Source organism: Protopterus annectens, chromosome 12.part0 (genome assembly GCF_019279795.1).
Source record: "Protopterus annectens isolate FY-2018-M chromosome 12.part0, PAN1.0, whole genome shotgun sequence".
Taxonomy (NCBI): domain Eukaryota; kingdom Metazoa; phylum Chordata; order Ceratodontiformes; family Protopteridae; genus Protopterus; species Protopterus annectens.
This window is the reverse complement of record NC_056746.1, coordinates 258,071,765-258,093,752: the sequence shown is the minus strand read 5'-3', so window position 1 is coordinate 258,093,752 and position 21,988 is coordinate 258,071,765. Positions and strand designations below refer to the sequence as shown.

Here is a 21,988-nt window from a genome sequence, read left to right as displayed (position 1 = left end):
TTAAGAGATGGCAGGAACTGAGCAATTTATGTAATGTTCATAGCTTCATAGGTAGGTACTAGGCTATCGGTCCAAGGGCCTAAGTAAGCCTAGCCAACAAAGTTCCCTGGCTTACGCCAACCCAAGAAAGTTAATTTCCTGTGCCCCTGTCGAGCAGAGCCACAGAAGTGATCCCCGGGGTGTATTTCCTATTTCCCATCCACTCATCAAGATTTTCTTGAAGAGTGTTAATGAGGAACTTTGCTTGACATAGATGGGTAGCCTGTTCCAGAGTATGGAAAGTCTCTGAGACAAGAATCTATCCCTCCAGCAAGTCCTGTTTATTGTGGTGACAAGGTTTAGGTCCCTAGAGCATGTAGCTCAGAGGATTGGGATTTCTTTAGGTGTAGCATGTCCAACAGCTCTGGCTTTGACATAGCTTTATATGTTAGGCAGAAATCACCTTGGAGTATTATTATTGTTATATGTAAACTCTCCTGAATGATTGTCTTTTAGTTATGAGTTGAAATATTCCTATTCAATTCTACTTACATGTACAAAACTCTTAAATGTCTGTTTTATAAAATGAATAAAAATTTATTGGAAAAAAAAAAAAAAGAAATCACCTTGGAGTAGGCGATAAGCTACAGAGTAAAGCTGGAGTTTTTTGAGACGATCAGTGTAGGGCATCTGTTTGAGGCCAGTAATTCTCTTTGTGAGGTACTTCTGTGGCCTTTCCAGCTGCTGCAGATGTCTTGTAAGGTACATTCCAAAAGGGGCATTGTACTCTATAATGGGTCTAATGAGTGTCGAGTAGAGGGGAACAATGACCTCTTTTTTCCTGGATGAGAACCCTTTTGTGATGGTGTGTGCCATGTAGAAGGATTTCCTGACTACTGTGGCAATGTGATTATCAAAGGAGAGACTACTGTCCACCTGGGTCCCAAGGTCTCTTATCACACTTTTGGTGTTAAGAAGACTGCTGCCTGTGTGGTAGTTCATGTGTACAGAGTTTTTACCAAAGGGGATAACAATGCACTTTTTGGCATTGAGCTTGAGGCCATGGCTCTGACACCAGGCATCTGTCTCAATGAGGCCACTCTGTAGGATGTTCACATCATTTGGGGACTCAACTATAGCTTCTAGTTTGCAGTCATCTGCGAACTTCGTTAGCCAGAGGCCTTCTGTGTTAGCCTGTACTTCAGAGAAGTATATACCAAACAGGAGACGTCCCAGGGCTGAACCCTGTGATACTCCACTTGTCACAGGTTTGAAGTCACATTTGGAGTCTGCAACTTTTACAGTGTGGGTTCTGTCAGTGAGCCAATTGGCAACCCATCTTGTGACATAGGGATTTATACCTAGTTTAGTGAGTTTAGCTATAATTCCAGAATGGGGGATGGTGTCGAAAGCCTTGGCGAGGGATAGGCTGTGTGAACCACCTTACCCTCCTCTACGGCTTTGGTGACTGCCTCAAAGAAGTCGACCAAGTTGAGGAGGCATGATCTGCTTTTCACAAACCCGAACTGGGTGGGGTGCAGAGTTTGGAGGTTACCAATGTCTTTGTTTGTGAATTCCATGATGATATGTTCCATGGTCTTGCAGACCAGGCTTGTCAGGCTAATAGGGCGATAGTTCCCAGGATCAGTGGTGGCTCCCCCTTTGTGGAGTGGGATAACTGTTGCTGTGTGCCATTCAGTGGTCACAAAGCCTGACGTGAGGCTATGATTGAACATGGTGCTTAGGTGAGGAGCCAGTTCGTTCTGAAGTTCGTGTAAAACGCAGCCTGGGATGTTGTCTGGTCCCATGGATGCTGTGTTTTTGGCTTTAGAGAGTGCTGCTTTTACCTGTGAAGTTGTGATTACAGGGACTCTGCATTCTTCCTGTATAGATATCGGCCCTTTAGGGCCCATGTTGGACTGAAAGACAGTTGTTAGAAAGAAAACATAATATATAATGCATGTAAATGGAAAAATGTTATATGGTTTGTTTTATTTTCTGTTAATGTATGTGTGCTTATGTCTTAAGTGACACTTTTTGTTTAAAAATATTCGGAAACGTGGTGCAGGTTGAAGTAAGAGGATAAAAGGGTATTATAATACTGAATGATATAACAGAAAACCTTCAGTTCTGATGAATGGAAGTAGTGGAAAAGGGTGATGGAGTTAGTGGTGCATGCCATGAATTTAGGAGGTGGGTGTGGATTACCATTAAAAATCCAGGCTAGAAGGTAGTGAATGGTCATATGTCATGGGCATTTCCTCTGACCAGGGGAATGAGGCACGGTTGCCTTTTGTCCCCATGTTACTTACTGTTTTGGCAACAGAGGTCATAACTAGGAGGGTTAGAAAGGAGTTGGAAGGTGTCAAGGAGAGTATTGGGGGTATTTAGGAAGTTTTCTGCTTTATGTAAGTACATGAACTTTACAGGAAACTATATCTACCAGTACAATAGTGCATGCTTAAACAGAAAAAAAGACATTCGGGATATAGTACAAAATACAGGTCACTACAGTAATCGGAGGTTATAAATGATGTGATACCCTGATTACGGCTTCAAGACCAGTTGCCAAAAAGTGTGAAAAGATAGCTTTTGGAAATCACATGCTCTATGGTGACCCATGTTAAGTTCAGGGGAGAACTTTTCCAAAGTTAGGGTCAGCAACCAGGAACAGTGATGGACCAAAGTAATTTAATGTGAATGGAACAGAAGCAAGTAGGAGGTAATAAAGTTTGTTTATTAGCAGGGTATACCGGTTTAATAAGAGGGTAATAACAGGACATGTTTTCCATCTATTCTAAGTACAGTGAGCAAAACTTAATAATTGCAGCATATAAAGACAATTGTAAGTTCTAGCCACTGTTGAGACTTTAATGTAAGACAATTTCCATTTCAAAACATGTTTTTGGCAAACTTGGTCAATATTTTAATATTTCTTTGGGTAAGGAGCTAAGTAGTAGAAAATAATTGTAAAGAGTGAAGATCCTTAGATCATTTTAAGGCAGTGGAAAGTTCTCCGACTTATCAGGGTCTTGAAAGAACTCTTAATGGTAATTTAAATCCGATTCAGTTACAGATGAAAATCAGTTTATATTTGGTTAGCATAGGTCTTTCCTGTCTAGCTTAAGTTTATTTTATGTATGTATGTATATATTTATTTATATATTGGCATTTGTTTACCAGGAAAGTCCACTGGGCCAAAAAAGCACATTTTCAGTGGGGGCCCTAGGAGAAAAGCTCCACAGTAACAGTAACACTTATAAAGTTACAAAATGTTTCCATAAACATTTCCAAAAAAAAAAAGATTGAGAAAAATTGCAAAAATGAAATTGGTAGAAAATTTACATAAAATAAAATTGTAGGAAGTAGTTAAAGCTGGTATAGCATTATTCTCACAGTAAAGTTAAACATGATCATAATAGCGACAATAAAAACATAGCACAAAACTAGGCAAAGCAGAATAATGCAAAAAAATTTAGATTTACATGGTGATTTAAGTAATGGCAGAGGAAGGAATTGAACAGTTCCAAGTTAATTTTATGACTTGTTTGCAAGTGAAGTATACTAGGGAAATGAAGTGGGAAATCCATTCAACGTGATGTAGCTGGAATTTAGACATTTGATACATTGTCCTACTTGCAGTTGGCTGGAAAGTGATGTGATTAGTGGGGACAGCCTAACATGGAGAGGTGGATGTGAAGGAAGTTTTATTCTGTTTATTACTTTATTAAAAGTTAAATGAAATGACTGAGAGTAGGACGGCAGTGTAATGGGCACCATTTCAAGTAAAGAACCAAGTTCTAATAATGCATCTAGTCAAACAGTGCACTGCAGGGGGAAATATTTCCTCCTTTGAGTGCAGAGATGCCAGAGATGACTAGTTTGAGTTTGGAGGAGCAGCAGATAAAGCTTTCCTTCACTGGGTATTCTGTTTTTAAATTTTTTGAGTGCTATTTCATACTGGTGTTTTATCTGAAATAGTACTCTTATAACTTTTAGGGGTACTGTTACAGTGGACTTGAACTGATCTTGCAAACCTTTACATGGACCATGAATATAGTCACAAATGCAGCATGGGTGGATAATTTAAAGTAACCAATAAGTCATTGTCCAAACAAAAAATGGAGTGCGCCTGGTGAAACCACAAATCGAACAAATACCAGTTGCAGTGTGCAGATCATCACGAAGCAGTAGCCAAGAATAGAATACCTGAAGAAAACGGCCACTACACGTTTTCTGTAAATGCAAATTGCAAAAGAAGGAGAAATCCACCAGATAAAAATCCAATTTATTGAATGGTAGAAGAAGAAAACTGCCACAACACATTTTCAGAATTAAAATATATAAACGTTGCTGAATGCCACAAAACGTTTTCATAGGAGTAACACTCGAACTTCATCAGATATGAAAAAACTTTCATGTTGTCACTTCCTTTTTATATCCTTCTTAATTGGAACATTGATTCAATAAACCAATTAATCCTTTAAAGGAACTTGCACTCAATCATTTTGAATAAATTCACATAAAATCATTTCCTAAAACATCAAATTTTTCCACTATAAACTTTAAAAACCTATTCAAAGGTATATAATATTGTATTGGAATATTCCATATGAATAATGAATATATTAAAGTACAAATAAATATACATAAAACGTTTGTAGTACAGTATAAAATATATAAAATAAATAATAAAAATGGACTACATATTCCAACAATTGAACGCTGCTAATACAGTATACTATGGATATGAATATAAATATCTTATCACTAACATTGTGTGTATTATAACTTCGCAGATCTGAGCTTGAGTAAAGAGGCAATAGATATGTGGTTGTTCATGCCCGGGGATTTATTGGCTTCGAGTACTTCTTGCCAATATGTCTCTCTATATTCTAATTTGGTTTCCCAGGGGCCTCCCCTAAGTTCTAGGAACCATTTCTACCACATGAAAGTGGAATTTAGCTTGGGGGCATTGAAGGGTGTGTTTATATAAAACATTTCTAGAACTGTGCTTCTGGATGTCATTCATTTGTTCATATATTCTACGTTTTAAAGTTCTCTCAGTTTTCCCTATGTAAAATCCTTCACACCCTTTAGATAGGGCAATATACACTATACCCTGGGAATTGCAGTTTAAGTAATTTGAAGCAGCTATCCATTTCTTCCTAGCTGTTAAGAATATGTTTTGTTGATGTGTAATATATTTACATTGTGGGCATGCCCCACATTTATATGTGTCCTTAGATTTACTAGAAAATACAGAGGGGTACTTGTTATTTTCTAATAAGTTTTTAATATTGTAACCTTTCTGAAATACAGTTTTAATAGTTTTCCCTTTTAAGTTAGGTAAGTCTGTAAATTCATTAAATTTGGCCCATTCACTTTCTACTACATTTCTAATTGCATAAGCGTTGGGACTAAAATTGGTAATGAAAATGTTGCTATATGTTAAACCTGTTTCACATTCTTTTGGGCCTGTTAAGGATTCAGTTTGTATTGATCCCATCCCTAAAACAGGTTTAAATTTTCCTTGTCTGTTGAAACACAATTCCCTTTGTATATCAATTACTAGTTCATTAGGATATTCTCTCTGCAAAAACATTTCCATAAGTAAGTCACATTCTCTCATGAAATCTTCTTCTTTGGAAGTCATGCGACAAGCCCGAACATACTGTCCCTTAACTATACTCTTTTTTTTGATGTAAGGGATGAGAACTTGTATATCTAATGTAAGTGTTAGAAAAGGTGGGTTTCCTGTATATAGTGGATTTAAACCCACTTTCAATCACTTGTAAAGAAACATCCAAATAATTTACATAATCAATAGTCACTTGATGCGGAAATCTTAAAAATATAGTACTTTGATTTATGTATATAATAAATTCTTCTAATAATTCCTTTGTACCAGTCCAAAAAATGCTTATATCATCCAGGAATTGGATGTATAGATTCCGACACTCAACATACTTGCTATTATTTATAAATTTCTTCTCCCATACCGACAAAACTACGTCAGCATAGGTGAGGGCACAATTGGCCCCCATAGCTACCCCAGATTCCTGCTTGAAAAATTTGCCTTGGAAATATAAAAAGTTGTTCAAAACAAGTTCGGCTAATTCTAAAATAATATAAATATAATTTTTGCTGGTCTTTAAATTATCTCTGAGAGCCTTCTCTTCCCAAGCTAGCCCTGTCTCGTGGGGTATAACCGAAAATAAATCTGTTACATCAATAGTAACAAATTTAAGGTTGGCTAACTTTAAATCTGGTGTAATTTGCCTTAGGAATTCCCAATAATCTTTTAACAATTATTTGTCTTTACCCCACAATGATTTCATTTTTCAATCTAGGAATTTTGATAAAGTAAAATCTTGGAAGCTTGAGATGCTACAATGGGTCTTAGAGGTGGGTTAGATACATCGTTATGAACCTTGGGTACCCGGAAGATCGAGGTTACTCTAGGTGAAGTGTTTTCCAGGCATAGGTAAGTATCATAATCTATAACTCCCTGATCAAACAGATCTTTAAGGGCCAAATCTATTTTCTTATACGAAATATTGATTTCGTTAATAAATGCCTTACTATACCTGAAAACATCATGTAATATAGAGTACATTTTACCATCATAGATAATTTTATCCATAATTATAACCCCCCCGCCCTTGTCTGGTTCCATAGTCTTGATGTTTGGATCTTCTCCCTGGGTGGTTAAAAGTAATCTTTCTTTCTCTTCCAGATTGGATACTCTGGGTTGGTCCTGATTTTATTTCTAATTTTTTTCTCAATACTAAATTCCAATTTTTTAAATTTTGAATGGATGGGAGGATTAAAAGTACTGTGTTTCTTGGGCACATTATTTAGTATTCTCATTGAATTATTTCCGAGCATATTTTCCAAATTTAATTTTCTGACGAGCATTTTAACATTTAAAATGGCCTGTGCTAAATTACTGTTCTGACTAGTTACAAATTTAAAACCTTTAGTAAATAAATTGAAGAAATCTTGGGTCACTTCTTGATTACTGTAATTAAAAATATAAAAATAATTAGGGAGCACACCAGTCCTTTGAAGGGCCACCTACCTGGAACTCACCTAGCCCTGCCTTGACCAACAAGGGAGCACACCAGTCCTTACCAGGACTACCTAAGGACTCATCTGGACTGACAAAGGTCCTTTTTAGGACCATATGAGATCTGACGACAGGGCCATCCCTGACTGCCCAGGTGGAGACCAAAAGGGTACAACCCAGCCTCCCACCTGACAGGTACTACACAAAAGTCCTTGTTAGGGCAACAAAGGTCCTCCTCAGGACCAAACACACCACAAAGGTTCTTCTCAGAACCAAAACAGTCCTCCTTAGGACTACAAAGGTCCTTCTCAGGACCAATCCACCACAAAGGTTCTTCTCAGAGCCACAACAGTTCTCCTCAGGACTAAAATGGTCCTCCAATCCACCACAAAGGTTCTTCTCAGAACCACAACAGTCCTCCTCAGGACTAAAATGGTCCTCCTCAGGACCACCTCTCCACATCACAAAGGCCCTTATAAGAGCCAAAACGGTCTTCCTCAAGACTACAAAGGCCCTTTTAAGAGCCACAACAGGTTTATTCAAAACCACATACGAATCTCTAAGTCCTTTTCAGGACTTAGACTTGGATCTCCAGGAGTAACAACTATTCCAGTAAGAGTGTTCTTCCGTCCAGATTTATTCCCACCACACAGGTAGGTTACACTCCAACAGGAAGCGGATACCACCCACTATTTTGTTGGTTTACTCAACTATCATTCCATTTTCTGGAATTCCCCAAATCTTCAGCAAATTGTTTTCTGCTTTTCTACACATGTGACCAAAACACCATAATCTATTATCCTTGATCTTCTGTGCAACTGGGTCCTCCTGGGCTTCTGCTCTGATGTCCTCTTTTTTTTTTGTCCTATAATGTGTATCCTACCACCTATCTCAGGCACCTCATTTCCATCACCTCAAGCTTCTTCAACTGCACTGCCTTCACTGATCAGGCTTCTGTGTCTGTACAGAAGCACTAGTTGCATCATTGCTTTGTACACCTTACTTTGTAGCTTATTTGGAATTCTTCTGTCACACACTACCCCTGACACTCTGTCAGTTGTTGCAGCACCACAGATTCAAGCTTTGACCTCATTCAGACGTCCATCTTCTTAATGGCTCCTCCCAGGTACCTGAATCTATTTACCTATTCCAATGTTTTCCCTACTCCCTCAATTTTCAAATCCTTCTGATTTTCCCCATTTAATACAATCGCAACTATCTTGTCCCTACTCACTTTCATTCCATGTGCCTTCAGTTTTGCAATTCAGTCCGTTATCATTTGCTGAAGTCCCTGTTCAGAGTCTGCTTATAGTGCCGCATATTTAGAAGGTTAAATAGTGTTGGGAAATGGGAGAGCTGGTGGTCAGTAGGCAGAGAAGGACAAAAAACACATAAAATTACTTAGGAAGATGAATTGTAGATTAGCATATGTGAGGGAATTCAGTTACAAAGAACAGAAGAGAAGGATCTCGGAATCATAAACTCCTAGAACGGATATTGATTTACAGTGTGAATGGATAATTGAATGTTGGAAAGCTTGACTGAAATATACCCACAAGTCACTGAAATCATCATAGCATTTTATAAGGCCTGAGGGTATTCCTGGAATGTTGTGCCGAGTTTTATGTACGTCTCGGGGTGCAGGTTGAAAGTACAAGAACCAAAACTGCATTCCTTGTAACAATGGAACTGCTCTTCAGTGACTGAATATATACAGATTCTGACTTTGTGGTAGCTCATAGTATTTCCCTATCTCTGAAGTACAGTCATCTTGGAGTTAGTATATGTAATTATCTGGAGTTTGAGAGTGCAGGCATTGAAAAAAGTGCCAAAATTCTAAAAAGATGTAACAATGAGATCTGTAGTTTGCTGTTTTTCTTTTGAATCACCGTTTATTTTTTTGAAGTGTCAGAACTCACAGTAGTGGGTCTTGCACTTATGATAGTTATCCCATTTCCTGAGGCCATACAAATTAAAAAGTAACCTGATATGAAGTATGCAGAGAGAGTAAGAATAATGAAGATGATAAAAGCTATGGATGTGCTATGTTTTGATGACAGGTTTAGATGTGTTTTGTTTGGAAAAGAGAGAAAGAAAAAAGCAGGCAGAACATGAATGCATACAATTTTTAGATGTCATTTTGGAGGTGTAAAGGTAAAATTGTGAAACATAAGGTAAGGAAAATGAGACTGAATGACAAATTAGATGAGTATGACTTAAATCTAACATGCAGACATTTTTATTTCTTCACAGGCATGTGGTATTTCCATGTAATATGATACATGGGGTAATAGAAACCAGGACTAGAGTGATTCATGGATGAAATTGGTAAAGTAGCTTCACAGAAGCTAACTACAGCAAATGCCTGTCAACAAGCTGTAAACAAGCTGCTTTCTGTAGTTCAGGGTTTGATTCTTCCTTGTTGTGACTATGAGCAAGTCACTTTACCAGACAGTGCATCAGTTCACCTCTGAAAAGGGACATGTGTGTCTAATGAGCATAGCTGACTAGCAAGCAAACAAACAAGGAAGCAAACAAATAAAACAAGTCGATAGACTAGATGGACACAAGTCTTCCTTATTTCACACATTTGTATGATTACATAACAGGTGATTCAGTGTCACATTGGGAGGCTGATAAAATGTTATTTCATACTATAACATATTTAAGCATCAAAGAAGTTTTTTTTTTCCTGTATTCTTATTCCCTTTGTGTCTGCTGGCTGTAAGTCCCTCATCCAATGAGATGATTGCTCCCAATATCCTTCAGTACCTTACCCCACAAGGCCACCAGTGGGGGGCACTGATAGACTCCCAGTCCCCCTATATTTTATACCCTTTAGGGACACCAATAGGGAAAAGCTGCTGACCAACCAGAATGAGGGCATCATGAAGGACTCTGTACCCTTGACAGTATCCTAGCAATGAAAGCATTTTTATTGCATCTTTAACCCTGACACCTAGGCGGCTGATTTGAGCACCACATTACTACAGGATATCCTTCATTCTTCCCATATAGGTTCATGCTGCCTCTCCCTCCTCCAGGGATGGGTGAGCCATCATAAGCTGTTCATTCTCACTCCCCCTTCCCAGATTTTCTGGCATCTGAGTTGGTATTCAGATTTAAGTTACTACACACTACATCATACACTATATACACAACACTCATTACTTCATTCCTCACTACATATTCTCTAAATTTGTTATACTCCATCTTTCTCATATCCTTTCCACCCTTACCTGTTCAGGTGACATTCACCCCAATCCAGGCCCCTCTGCCATCTTCAACTCTGCACATATAAACTTCCCCAAAAGTACTAAATCACTTCCTGTAAATACTTTAAACTTGCAAAGTATTTGTAATAAAGTCTGTGAGTTGCATGCCTGGCTCTCCCAAAATAAAACAGACATCCTAGCTCCCACACAAACCTGGTTGCAACCCTCTATTCTGGGCTCTGAGCTTCTCCCTCTAAACTTTAGTATACTTAGAGGAAATTTACTAAATAAAAAAGGAGGTGGTATAGCCATCATATACAATAATACCCTCAACATATCTCAGTTCAAAGACCACATCCCTCAGTTCCAAAATGCTGAAATCCTGATCCCCTTTCTAGAATTTAACTGCTCTAAAAAACTCTGTATTATGGCCCTATACATCCCACCTGGTAATAATATTCCTATTCTTGAAGATATACTACTATCTTGGACTTCCACCACTATAAAAAAATGAAACAATTATCCTTGGTGGCATGAGCATTGATTGGGTTTCTACCTTTACCAAACAGTCACCCTCTAGCATAAATTTGTATCACTTTACTCAAGTCATCAATACTACTACCAGATATAACAACAGAACAAAAGGAGAATCTATCTTAAACTGGATTTTCTTATCAGAGCCCTCCAAATTCATAACTTCTGGAACTATGTCCAACTCCATTAGTGACCAACTCACTGCTTATACAATCCAGTCTGTTCACCCATCCCAAAACATTATAACATCAAACCAGTTCAAAACCTTTCAAAATTTAATCCTAATACATTTAATAATATCCTCCAAACCAAAGACTGGAGTATCCTCAAAACCCTTCCTTTAGATGATGCTTTGATCTTCTCTAATAATACTTTTCTAAACATATTAGATGGCCTAGCCCCAGCTAGAATTAAAAGAACGAAAACAAATCATGCCCTTTGGCTAACTAAAGCTACTAAAGAAATCATGAACAACAGGGACAAAACATGGAATCTCTGGCTTAAGACTAACAATATTTCTGACTTACTCCAGTATAAACAACTTCGTGACCAAGCTAAAAAAATAATTTCCAAAGATAAACAACACTACTTCTGGAACCAACAAAAACATAGAAAAACAATCCCAAAGCTTTCTGGTCCTCTGTCAATAATCTCTTGAACCCTGGCACAAAACCCAACCCCTGCCCACACGCCGACAAGCCTCCTGAACAAATAGCTAGAATCTTCAACTCCTACTTTGACACCATTGCCAATATTATTGCTACTTTTTCGCTACCTCTCCCTAATAATAACATCTCTACTCCTCCCATCCTCCCACTCCATCACAATATACTCTACCTCAGAGCTGTATATATATATATATATATATATATATATATATATATATATAAATAAATATATATAAATATATATATATGCACACACTCCTGACTCTTTACTCCAGCCCCTGCCAGGTCTTAACAGCACCCAACAGTCATCTCAGCTGCAATTTAAGCTCTCTCCCATTCCTACTTTTCACATCAGAAAACTTCTTCAGAAACTAAAGCCCTGCTCTAACTCTGCTGACAGAATTCCAGCCAAGTTCCTAATAATCACGGCGACTCTGTGGCATACGCCATTAGCATTCTGATAAATAAATCTGTCCTAGAATCTCATGTCCTCTGCCTCTGAAAAGAAGCTATAATCCCACCACTTCACAAAGGCAGCTCCTCAGCTGACAACTCGAATTAACATCCCATTGTTATCCTTTCCCCTATCTCTAAATTTCTAGGAAAATGTGTTCAAAAACAACTCTTAGACTTCCTTCCAAAGAACAAAATTCTCTCCCCCACACAGCATGGCTTCTGTCCAGCAAATAGTACATCTACCGCACTTATATCATTCTTAGACATAGACAACAAAACCCAAGACTCTGGAAACATTGTATCAGCCCTGTTTTTGGACTTGTCAAAGGCTTTCAATACCGTCTCTCACCCTGTCCTCCACTCCCAACTTTCCATTGTAGGTCTATCTTCTCAGTCGCTTATATGGTTCAAACGTTGCCACTCTAACAGAGAGCATGCTGTTAAATGGCAGAATTCCATTTCCCCCTACATTCACAACCCTCCAGGCATACTCCATGGCTCTATATTAGGCCCACTTTTGCTCAACATTTTTATCAGCAATCTCCACCAAGTCATCCAGCAGGGTTCCATAGTCCAGTGCGCAGACGACTCCACTATAGTCTGCTCTGCTCACAGCTTAACTATTTTAAAGCAACAGACACAAGCCACATTCTCTATGGTGGAAACTTAGCTTCACAAAAATCACCTTTCTTTAAATCCCAAGAAGACCAAGCTTATGCTCTTCATTCCCAAGAAAAAATATCTCTATTAATAAACCTAACTTTGAAAAACTGTCTCTTAACTCCACAAAAATTGAGTTAGTTGCCTCTACAAAATTGTTAGGGGTAATAACTGATGAGAACCTTAAATTTGATCTTCACATTCAAAACAATATCAGCAAGACCCACAAAAACTCGGGCTTCTATGCAGACACAAGTTCCTCTCCCTCCTTTCCAAGCAAACAATTGCACTATCTTACCCTTTACCCTCTCTAACTTATGGAGCTCCTTTACTAACCAACCTGTAGTCCTCCCTGAAAACAAAATTAGAAACGTGTAATAAGAAGATCGCTAAATTTGCCACTAGTAGTCACCACTCTATTCGTTACTGTACTGTCCTAAAACAACTGCAATGGCTGGAATTTCCCCATCACCTACTCTTACTTCAGCTCCCAACTAAACATAAATTGATATATAAACCTCAAGACTGCCTTGCACTCAGCTCCTTATTCTCCCTCTATAATCCTATTAGGCCTCTTTGATCTGAACACCAATATCTTCTCCAAATTCATAAACTCATGCTACTTGCAGGTCAACTATTATACTCATGGAGCATAGCTAAACTTTGGAATAATCTACATCCTTCTGTCCACTTACAAGAAAGCCCTTCCAACTTTAAAAATGCATTACACAATCATCTTCTCTCCAAGTAGACGTGTAACTGTTCCTCTACTCACTCAGGCATTACTTAAATCTGCCAAACTAACTCTAAATCTGTCTACCCCTAGCTTTTCCTAATACACTTTCTCTTTCTTCTGATGAACTTTTACTTTCTCTACTCCTCCTTATGCCTCCTCTTAGCTCCACTACCCTTTTCTTTTCCTCCCACCCTTCTTACTTCTACCTTTCTTTTCTCCTCTGTTCACCCTTCTCTTACATACTTTTCTCTCTTCCACCTCTCTCTTTTCTCTCTTTACGCTTTCTCTCTTCCCTCCTTCCCTTATTGCTCCATTAAGTAACTGCTGTTTGCCTTCTAACCAACTTTTACTATTCATTCATATACTCAGCTTGTGTGTTTTATTTAAGGCCTTATCACACTATACTCTTGTTGCATATAACAGTCTTATCCTAACATGTTTTGTTCTGCACCATGTCATGTTATTATTGTATCCCAATACTACGAATATGCTCAAACTTCATGTCAGAAAGTTTGTAGCAGGTTTCGCTCATTCTATCTAAATTTTTAATGAACTTTTTGTGAAATTTAGATGTTAAGTTGTCAATCTCGCCTTCATTCTTGCTTGATGGGTTCGGAGCCGATCCCTCGGCTCCGACTCGGCACTTGCTTTAGCTCGAGAACTCCTTTTACCAGCTCGAGGCAGCCCCATATCCCATGATGCAAGGCAGGAAGTACCCAGATCTCGTTTGCCGCTTCGCTTGGGAGGTCTTCTTTTTACCAGCTCCTGGTAAGTAATTCACATTTGTGACTTTTAAGCCCCTTTCAGTTAAAAACTTTTTGTGTTTGATAGTTTAACTTTAATTTTAACTTTTCTGACAGAAATCCCTGTCTCTTTTATTATTTTTTAGTCAGTTAATTCCCTGTCCCATCCCCCCCCTGTTAGGGTGTGTGTGTTGGTATTTTTTATTAAATACCTTTTTGGTATTATTTTAATTTAATTGGACTGGTGTGTGTGTGTTTTTGTTAGACACCATGTCTAAAGAGAGGGTTTCAGGTTTTAAGAAGTGTGACTCGTGCTGTCAGAAGATGTCTCTGACAGACGGTCACACTTCTTGCCTGTACTGTTTAGGCCCTCTTCACCTGCAGGACTCCTGTGCTATTTGTCACTCCTTCAGCCAGAGAGTCCTGCAGGAGAGAAGGAATAAGTTGATTCTCAGGGGTCTTCTTAAGCCGGAGGGCTCTCCGCTAAGTCGGCCCCACAAAATCAACTAAATCTGCCAAGACCCAGGCTTCTGTTTCTAAGCCTGTGGCCTCGGCTCCGACCCGTATAGAGTCGAGATCGGCTCCGGCTGGAGCCGATTCTGGATCCACTAAGCTTTCGGCTCCGATGGCTATCGGTGCCGAATCTGCTGACCACTGTGGGGTCGGTTCCAACCGGCTCCGACACCCACGTGCGGGCATCGGTGTCGGCTCCGATCGGCTCCGACACCCATGTGGCACAGGCATCGGTGTCGGCTCCGATCGGCTCCGACACCGTTACTTTGGTGGCTGTATCGGCTCCGGCTGGAGCCGATACATCGAGACGTTCTGTCGGCTCCCGGAAGTCGGTGCCGACAGGATCTGTAGTATCGGTTCCCATGGTCCATTCCAGGAAGAGGTCGAGGTCTCCTTCCTTGGAGCCGATACTTCGGCCCGGCCTCGCCTCTTCTATCGGAGCGGAGCCATCGGAGCCGATCTTCAAGGTCATCCAGGTTGTCAGATCATGACCTCGAGAGAGTGGTCAGTAGATTGCTCAAGTCACAGGTACTGGCCCAAATGCTACACAGTCCGTCTCAGCAGACGACTGTTGGTCCACACCCCGTTACAGTTCCTCCTTCAACTCTACCCCAGAGTTTGGAGTTGGAGTCTTCGGGTTTGGTTACTGCTACGGCTGGAGGACGGATACCCCCTTCTGTTCCTTCAGCCCCTACTCTTATCTCCTCTTCCTTAGAGGGATTCGTGGTCGGGCTTCCATGGTCTCCTCCGAGGGGTGAGTGGCATCGGACCCTTGTCCGAGCCCGCTCTTCCCCTTGGAGCCTCGGCCTTGGTGAGCTCGGCTCCGACATCTGCCTCGGAGGCTTCCCTTTCGGTGGCCCCTGGAGTTCCTAGCTCTTGGAGCGGGCCTCTCGGATCTGCCTGGGAGGGAGCATTCGAGGTGATGAAGAGTGTACTGGCCACTAGTATCAGTCAGCAGTCTCTTCCCGTAGCTCCTCCCTCTATTGTACCTGTTGACATCTCTGCCACTACTCTTGCTACAGGACCCAGAGATCCTCCGCCTCAGGTTTCCCCATTGGGAATTTCCCCTTCTTCCGAGGATTCTCCTGATGTTTCGGGAGATCCTCCTAGGAAGAGGACTTGTAAGAGGAAGCATGTAGACTCCCGAGTCTGTCACTGGATACTGACTTTGATGAGTCAGAGGGATCCCCTAGATCCCCCTCTGAGGATGTCTCCTTCTCAGACATCCTAGAACTTCTGAAACAGAGGGGAAACTGGCCCACCAACAATCCCTCTGAGGATGAGTCAGTATACCTAGAGGCGTTTGGATCTCGGCCCTCCACCTCCTGGGTGTCTCCGCCTTTCGACCCCTTGATGCAGGTTATTGCTCGAAAGGTGTGGACAGCTCCTGACTCTGTAGAGCCAGTCCCTAGGAGGCCTTCTAAATTTATAACTGCCCCTAGTGACAAACTATTCCTTACCAAAGGTGTCCCCGCTGATGCCATGGTGGTGGCTGCGGCCACCAAAAAGGAACTTGCAGATCCTTCTGTGCCCGTCCATCCTCCTAATAAGGACTCTAGGACTATGGATAGGTACGGCAAGCGGATGTTTTCCTCAGCGACCTTTGCTATGCGTTCGCTGAATTATCTTTGTCACTTCACCAGACTCCAGAGAGATATCCTGAAGGAGCTGGGAGAGGTAGTTCAGGATCCTACAGCTGCAGGGGCCCAAGAAAAGATTGCTTCGCAGCTAGGAACCCTTAATTCCATTGCTAACTCCTCCATGCGGCTAATATCTTATGCTGCTGATGGAGCGAGTAGAGCCGCAGGCACAGGTGTGGCTCTTAGACGCCAAGCCTGGATGCGGCTATGTGATTTTGCGGATCCCTTTAAGGCGTCCTTCACAAATTCTCCCTTTGATGGGTCAGCTTTGTTTGGCCCTCAGGTGAAGGAAACCTTGACCAGGTGTGAGCAGGACGGCAAGACTCTTTCTGCTGTTGGAGTCCGTTTTCCACCCCTTCTAGGCCTTATCCCAAAGGACAGAAGGGTGGGAAGATGTGGTTCCGTAAATCCCAAGGAGTCACGCCGGATTCACGTGGTCAGTTTACCCCTAGAGGCAGAGGGGTAACAACAACAGACGCCGCTCTAGAGGCAGAGGGGTCCAAGAACCAGGGCAACAGGGAGTCTCTTCCTGAGCAGCCCTTTCAGCATCCCTGAGGTGTTGCCCGGCTGTCCCTCCTTGGAGGCAGTCGGGGGAAGACTATCACTGTACCCAGAAGCCTGGCATTCCCTCACTCAAGACAGATGGGTACAGTCGATCATATCCAAGGGTTACATAATTCCTTTCGAGGAAAGTCCCTTTCCCTCAAGTTCCCTTCCAGATGTACCACCCGGTCTAAGGGACATTGCAGAGTTAGAAATCGCAAAACTACTGCAAAAAAGAGCCATTCAGCCAGTTACACTAGACCATTCAGAGCCCGGAATCTACTCAAGGTTCTTTTGGTCCCCAAAAGGACGGGAGACTGGAGACCAATATTGGATCTCAGCAGACTCAACAAGTCTGTCAGGAAGACAAGATTCCGAATGGTCACTCTTCAGTCAATTCTGCCCTTCTTACAGAAGGACAACTGGATGTGCTCAATAGATCTTCAGGATGCGTACTATCACATCAAAATTCACAGACGCTCCAGGAGATTTCTCCGCTTTCGGCTGGGGTCCAGTCATTTCCAGTTCAGAGCCCTGCCCTTTGGTCTCACCACAGCCCCCAGAGTGTTCACCAAATGCATGGCAGTGGTCACGGCTCACCTGAGACGTCAAGGATTCCAGGTGTTTCCGTATCTCGACGACTGGCTCCTGTCAGCCACCACCAGGCATCAGCTTATACAAGCCAGGGATTACACAATAGACCTTTGTTCTCATTTAGGCATCTCGATCAACTTCGAAAAGTCATCCTTATCGCCCTGCCAGTCTATTACCTTCATAGGCAAACTTAGACACTGTTCGGATGTCAGCTACCCTTACAGAACAAAGAGTTTCAGACATTCAGACTCATGTCAGGATCATTCTGGCCAGCAAGAAAGTACAGGCCAGAATGGTTCTAAAGGTATTAGGTCTCATGGCTGCGGCCATTACTCTTCTTCCCTGGCTCGATTTTACATGCGCCTCCTTCAGTGGATGCTGTTCACTCAGTGGTCATACCAGCAACTCCTATGCGTCACCAGATTCTGGTGACACAGACATGCAAAGAACATCTTGCTTGGTGGATCACATCGTCTCAGGTTCACCAAGGCAGGTGCTTTGTACCCCGTCCCGATAGCCACTGTCACCACGGATGCCTCCCTGATCGGGTGGGGGTCATTATCAGGGCAGGATGGTTCATGGGACGTGGCAACCGCTCGAGTACCATCTGCACATAAATGTCCTGGAGATGAGAGCAGTGCTTTTGACGTTGCAAGCCCTCAACGACTTTCTTCCCGTAGGGACAATTGCAGTCCACACAGACAACATGTCTGTAGTGTGGTATATCAACAAACAGGGCGGAACCAAGTCCTACCCCTTGTGTCGAGAAGTGCTCAGACTATGGCAATGGGCGATCTCCTCTCATCGGTTTCTGGTAGCAACGCATATCCCTGGGAAAACCAACATTCTAGCGGACAGATTGAGCAGAGCTATTCTCATGCCTCACGAGTGGTCTCTCAAACAATCCGTAGCGGAAGAGATTTTTCTGGAATGGGGTCGTCCATGTTGCGATCTTTTTGCTACTCCCCAAAACAGCAAATGTCCAGACTTCTTCAGCCTCTTCCCTCTATCAGGCCATCCCCCCAGAGACGCTCTGACCCAGGATTGGCCCCAGGGACTTCTTTATGCCTTCCCTCCATTTCCTCTGATCCCTCAGGTGATCCAGAAAGCTACCGTTTTGAGAGCCAAATTGATTCTCATTGCCCCTTACTGGCCTCGACAAGTTTGGTTTCCGTTCCTCCATCATCATCTGTTGGTGCAGCCGTGGCATCTGGACCCAGTGCCAGATCTACTGATTCACCAATCCGGTCAGCTGCACCGGTCAATCCCCTCTCTCAACCTCACAGCATGGTTGCTCCACTTCCTTCCCTAGCCAGGCTTCCTTTGATCTCTAACCCTGTTAGAGATATCATAGTAGCTTCACTAAAATCCTCTACCAGGAGGATTTATACGAGCAAATGGAAACGTTTCTCTTATTGGGCAAAGGCCCAAAATATTGATCCTTTACTGCCCCTGTTCAGGCAGTTCTAGACTTCTTAGCAGAGATTTTTCATGCAGGCTCCTCTTCTTCCACAGTCAGAGTTCAATTGGCTGCTATTTCTAATTTTCATGTTGGGATAGCAGATCATAATATTATGTCCCATAGGCTCTGCAGGGCCTTCTTGAAAGGAATTTTCCTACTAAAGCCTCCAATCAGGAATCCTCCTCCTCAGTGGGATCTAAATTTAGTGCTGACATCCTTGATTCTTCCCCCCTTCGAGCCAGCTGTTTCTTGTTCCCTGAAATATCTTTCTTGGAAAACTTTATTCCTAGTGGCTATTACATCTGCCAGGAGGGTGTCTGAACTACATGCTCTTTCGGTTCGACCCCCCTATTTGGTTTTTCACAAAGACAGAGTATCTTTGAGAACTAATCCATCTTTTTTACCCAAGGTCGCTTCAAAAAACAATCTGAATCAATCCATTGATCTCCCTGTATTTTTTCCTAACTATTCAGATAGAGCTGAACAAAAGCTACATTATCTTGACGTCCACCGTCAGCTTAGATATTATTTGGACAGAACAAAAAAATTTAGGAAATCTGATCAACTTTTTGTTTCCTATGCGGATAATAAAAAAGGCCTTCCTGTTTCTAAAGTGACTTTGTCCAGATGGCTTTCTTCGGTCATCACTGAAATTTATACGATCAGGGGAAAACAGCTGTGCTCAAAACCTAAAGCACATTCAACTAGGAGTTTAGCTACTTCTGCAGCTTTTCAAGCTAGACTGCCTTTGGACACTATTTGTGCAGCGCCCACTTGGGCCACTCCTCACACTTTTGTTTCCCATTACAAATTGGACTTGGCCTCCAGGGACAGAGCCAGTTTTGGCTCTACAGTCCTCAAGAGTTTGTTCCATTGAGCCACCCAGGATAGAGGTGCTAGGGACGCGGTCCCATCAAGCAAGAATGAAGGCGAGATTGACAACTTAACATTAAGAAGTTATGTTCCTACCATAACGTTCCATGTTAGTTGTCTTCTCTCGCCTTCTTTCTTGCGACCCTCTCTCCTTCCCCCTGGCCTGGACAGACCTTGTACAAGAAACTATTATGCTAAAGACCATTCTAACCTGGTCCTTTTCCATCTGTAAGTTTCTTCTTCCTTTGGGAAGTATTTTATGCTTGGTGTTATTGCCCTTTGTCAACAAACGAGATCTGGGTACTTCCTGCCTTGCATCATGGGATATGGGGCTGCCTCGAGCTGGTAAAAGGAGTTCTCGAGCTAAAGCAAGTGCCGAGTCGGAGCCGAGGGATCGGCTCCGAACCCATCAAGCAAGAAAGAAGGCGAGAGAAGACAACTAACATGGAACGTTATGGTAGGAACATAACTTCTTATTTTTTTAACTTTTTGTGTAAATTCTATAAATAATTTTTGTGTACTTGTTTTTGTTACTTTCTGGTGCTTTTCTCCCCAGGCCTCCACCAGAAATGGGCTACCTTGGCCCAGTGGACTTTCCCAGTGAACAAATGCCAATAAATAAAGTTAGTTAGTTAGTTACTTGTATTATTGCTAGGGCTTTATAGCTCTACAGCAAAGAACACAGCACAAACAGCAAGAAAGTTTGAGCTTACATTGCTGCAATGATGTCCTGATTCTTAATCATCTCCAAAGCTAATTGCTTCTACTTCTGTAGTACTCCTCCATGTTTCAAGTATAACTGAAGACCGAATACTGCACTTTATTGATATGGCTTAGTAGAGGGTCAGTATTATAAACATGTATTCTTCAGGTTGTGAAAATTAGTCACACATTAAAGCTCCTGATCATGGTTGCATAGCTTTTCTGAGATCCTTCGCCTGGTATTTGGATTATGTCCTACTGTTAAGAAAAGACATTCAGTATTCTGTATCATTGACAGTAATTTAACCCCCCCCCCCCCCCCCCAGCAGCTGCATTAGTACTCAAGTACTGTTCAATCATCAGGTCTCACTGAATACTTTGAGAAAATCAATAATTATTAAGTCAGTAATTATACAGCTCCTCACTACTAAAGAAATAACTCCTTTTGAATAGATGGGAAATTAAATACTATAAAAATCTGCTTGTGGTGTAGTACTATTTTTGTATGTAGTTTGTCCACGAGCAACCTTAAAAAGTTCTAGCAATTCTACAATCTTTCCATTTCTGACACAAACTAAGTTGATGCAGATGCTTTTCATGGAAGATAAAAATGTTAAGTATGCCATTTAATTTTATAGGTGAATAACCTAAACTTTAGTTTTACCTGTCATCTAATGAATAAGCAACATATTTTAGTCCTGTATTTTCCGGGTTTTGTTCTTTCTTAGGTTCTTCATCATATCAGAATGCTGTCAATGATGTGAAGTTGTTTTTCAAGGAAGGTCTTTGTTGCCTGAGATCTGAAATCATGGAGGAAGAAGAGGTAAGGTTTGTATTTTATGATCTCTGTTAATGCAAAGCTCCATGACCAATTATGTTTATTAGATACCTTTTACAGTGCTTAATGGATAATACATTGGCCTTCTAAGTCAGGGATTGTGGGTTTGAGTCCCCTCTGATGTGATATAATCTTGGAGTGTGGGTTTGTTATAATGGTTAAGGTCTTCACCTGATAGACACAATATGCAGGGTTTGAATGTGACCTTGGGTTGTTGGTTAGGCTTAAAATGCCCTTTTAGGGCAGTTAGCTTAGTTTGAATCTATGAACTTAATTGACAGTGAAATAAACAGAGATTCCTGTAATGATACATTCTAGACGTTTGTGTCTTGAACATTAACCTTCAATATCTGAGATCATTAATGAGTAGAACATTTCAAGTCTTCCTCCAAAAAGTGAGAATGACATGCAAGGTAAGTGCCAAGACAGCAAGATTGCAAAAGTAAGATGACTTGGGAGCAGAGCCAGATCATGGTCAAATGGGGTCCTAGGCGGGGTAATGAACCAGCATCACCAGGCATTCCAATACCTCATTACTTGACTTTCTCTTCCCAGTTACTAACAACAGTGTTCAAACCTGTCAGTGCGTGTACTTTTTTTCTTTACTTGTACAATGATTACAGATGTTTGAATTTAATTTAAAACTTTTATTTCAAATTTTATAGCACAATCACTAATGGCCATTACTAAACAAAACAGTCGCACATTGAAAGCAGACTTTGCATTAGCAACACAAAACTTATCTTCCACTGAATCTCAC

The 21,988-nt window shown here is 41.3% G+C and overlaps 1 protein-coding gene across 1 annotated transcript in view; it reads left to right on the top strand.

Moving 5' to 3' along the window:
* The window catches only part of LOC122816492 (dynein axonemal assembly factor 8-like), a 3,534,829-nt gene that overhangs the window by 3,025,409 nt on the left and 487,432 nt on the right, over positions 1–21,988 (top strand). Inside the window, exon 26 of the mRNA XM_044089323.1 lies at positions 21,119–21,213. Coding sequence (XP_043945258.1) covers positions 21,119–21,213 — 95 coding nt within the window. The remainder of the gene's footprint in view (positions 1–21,118; positions 21,214–21,988) is intronic.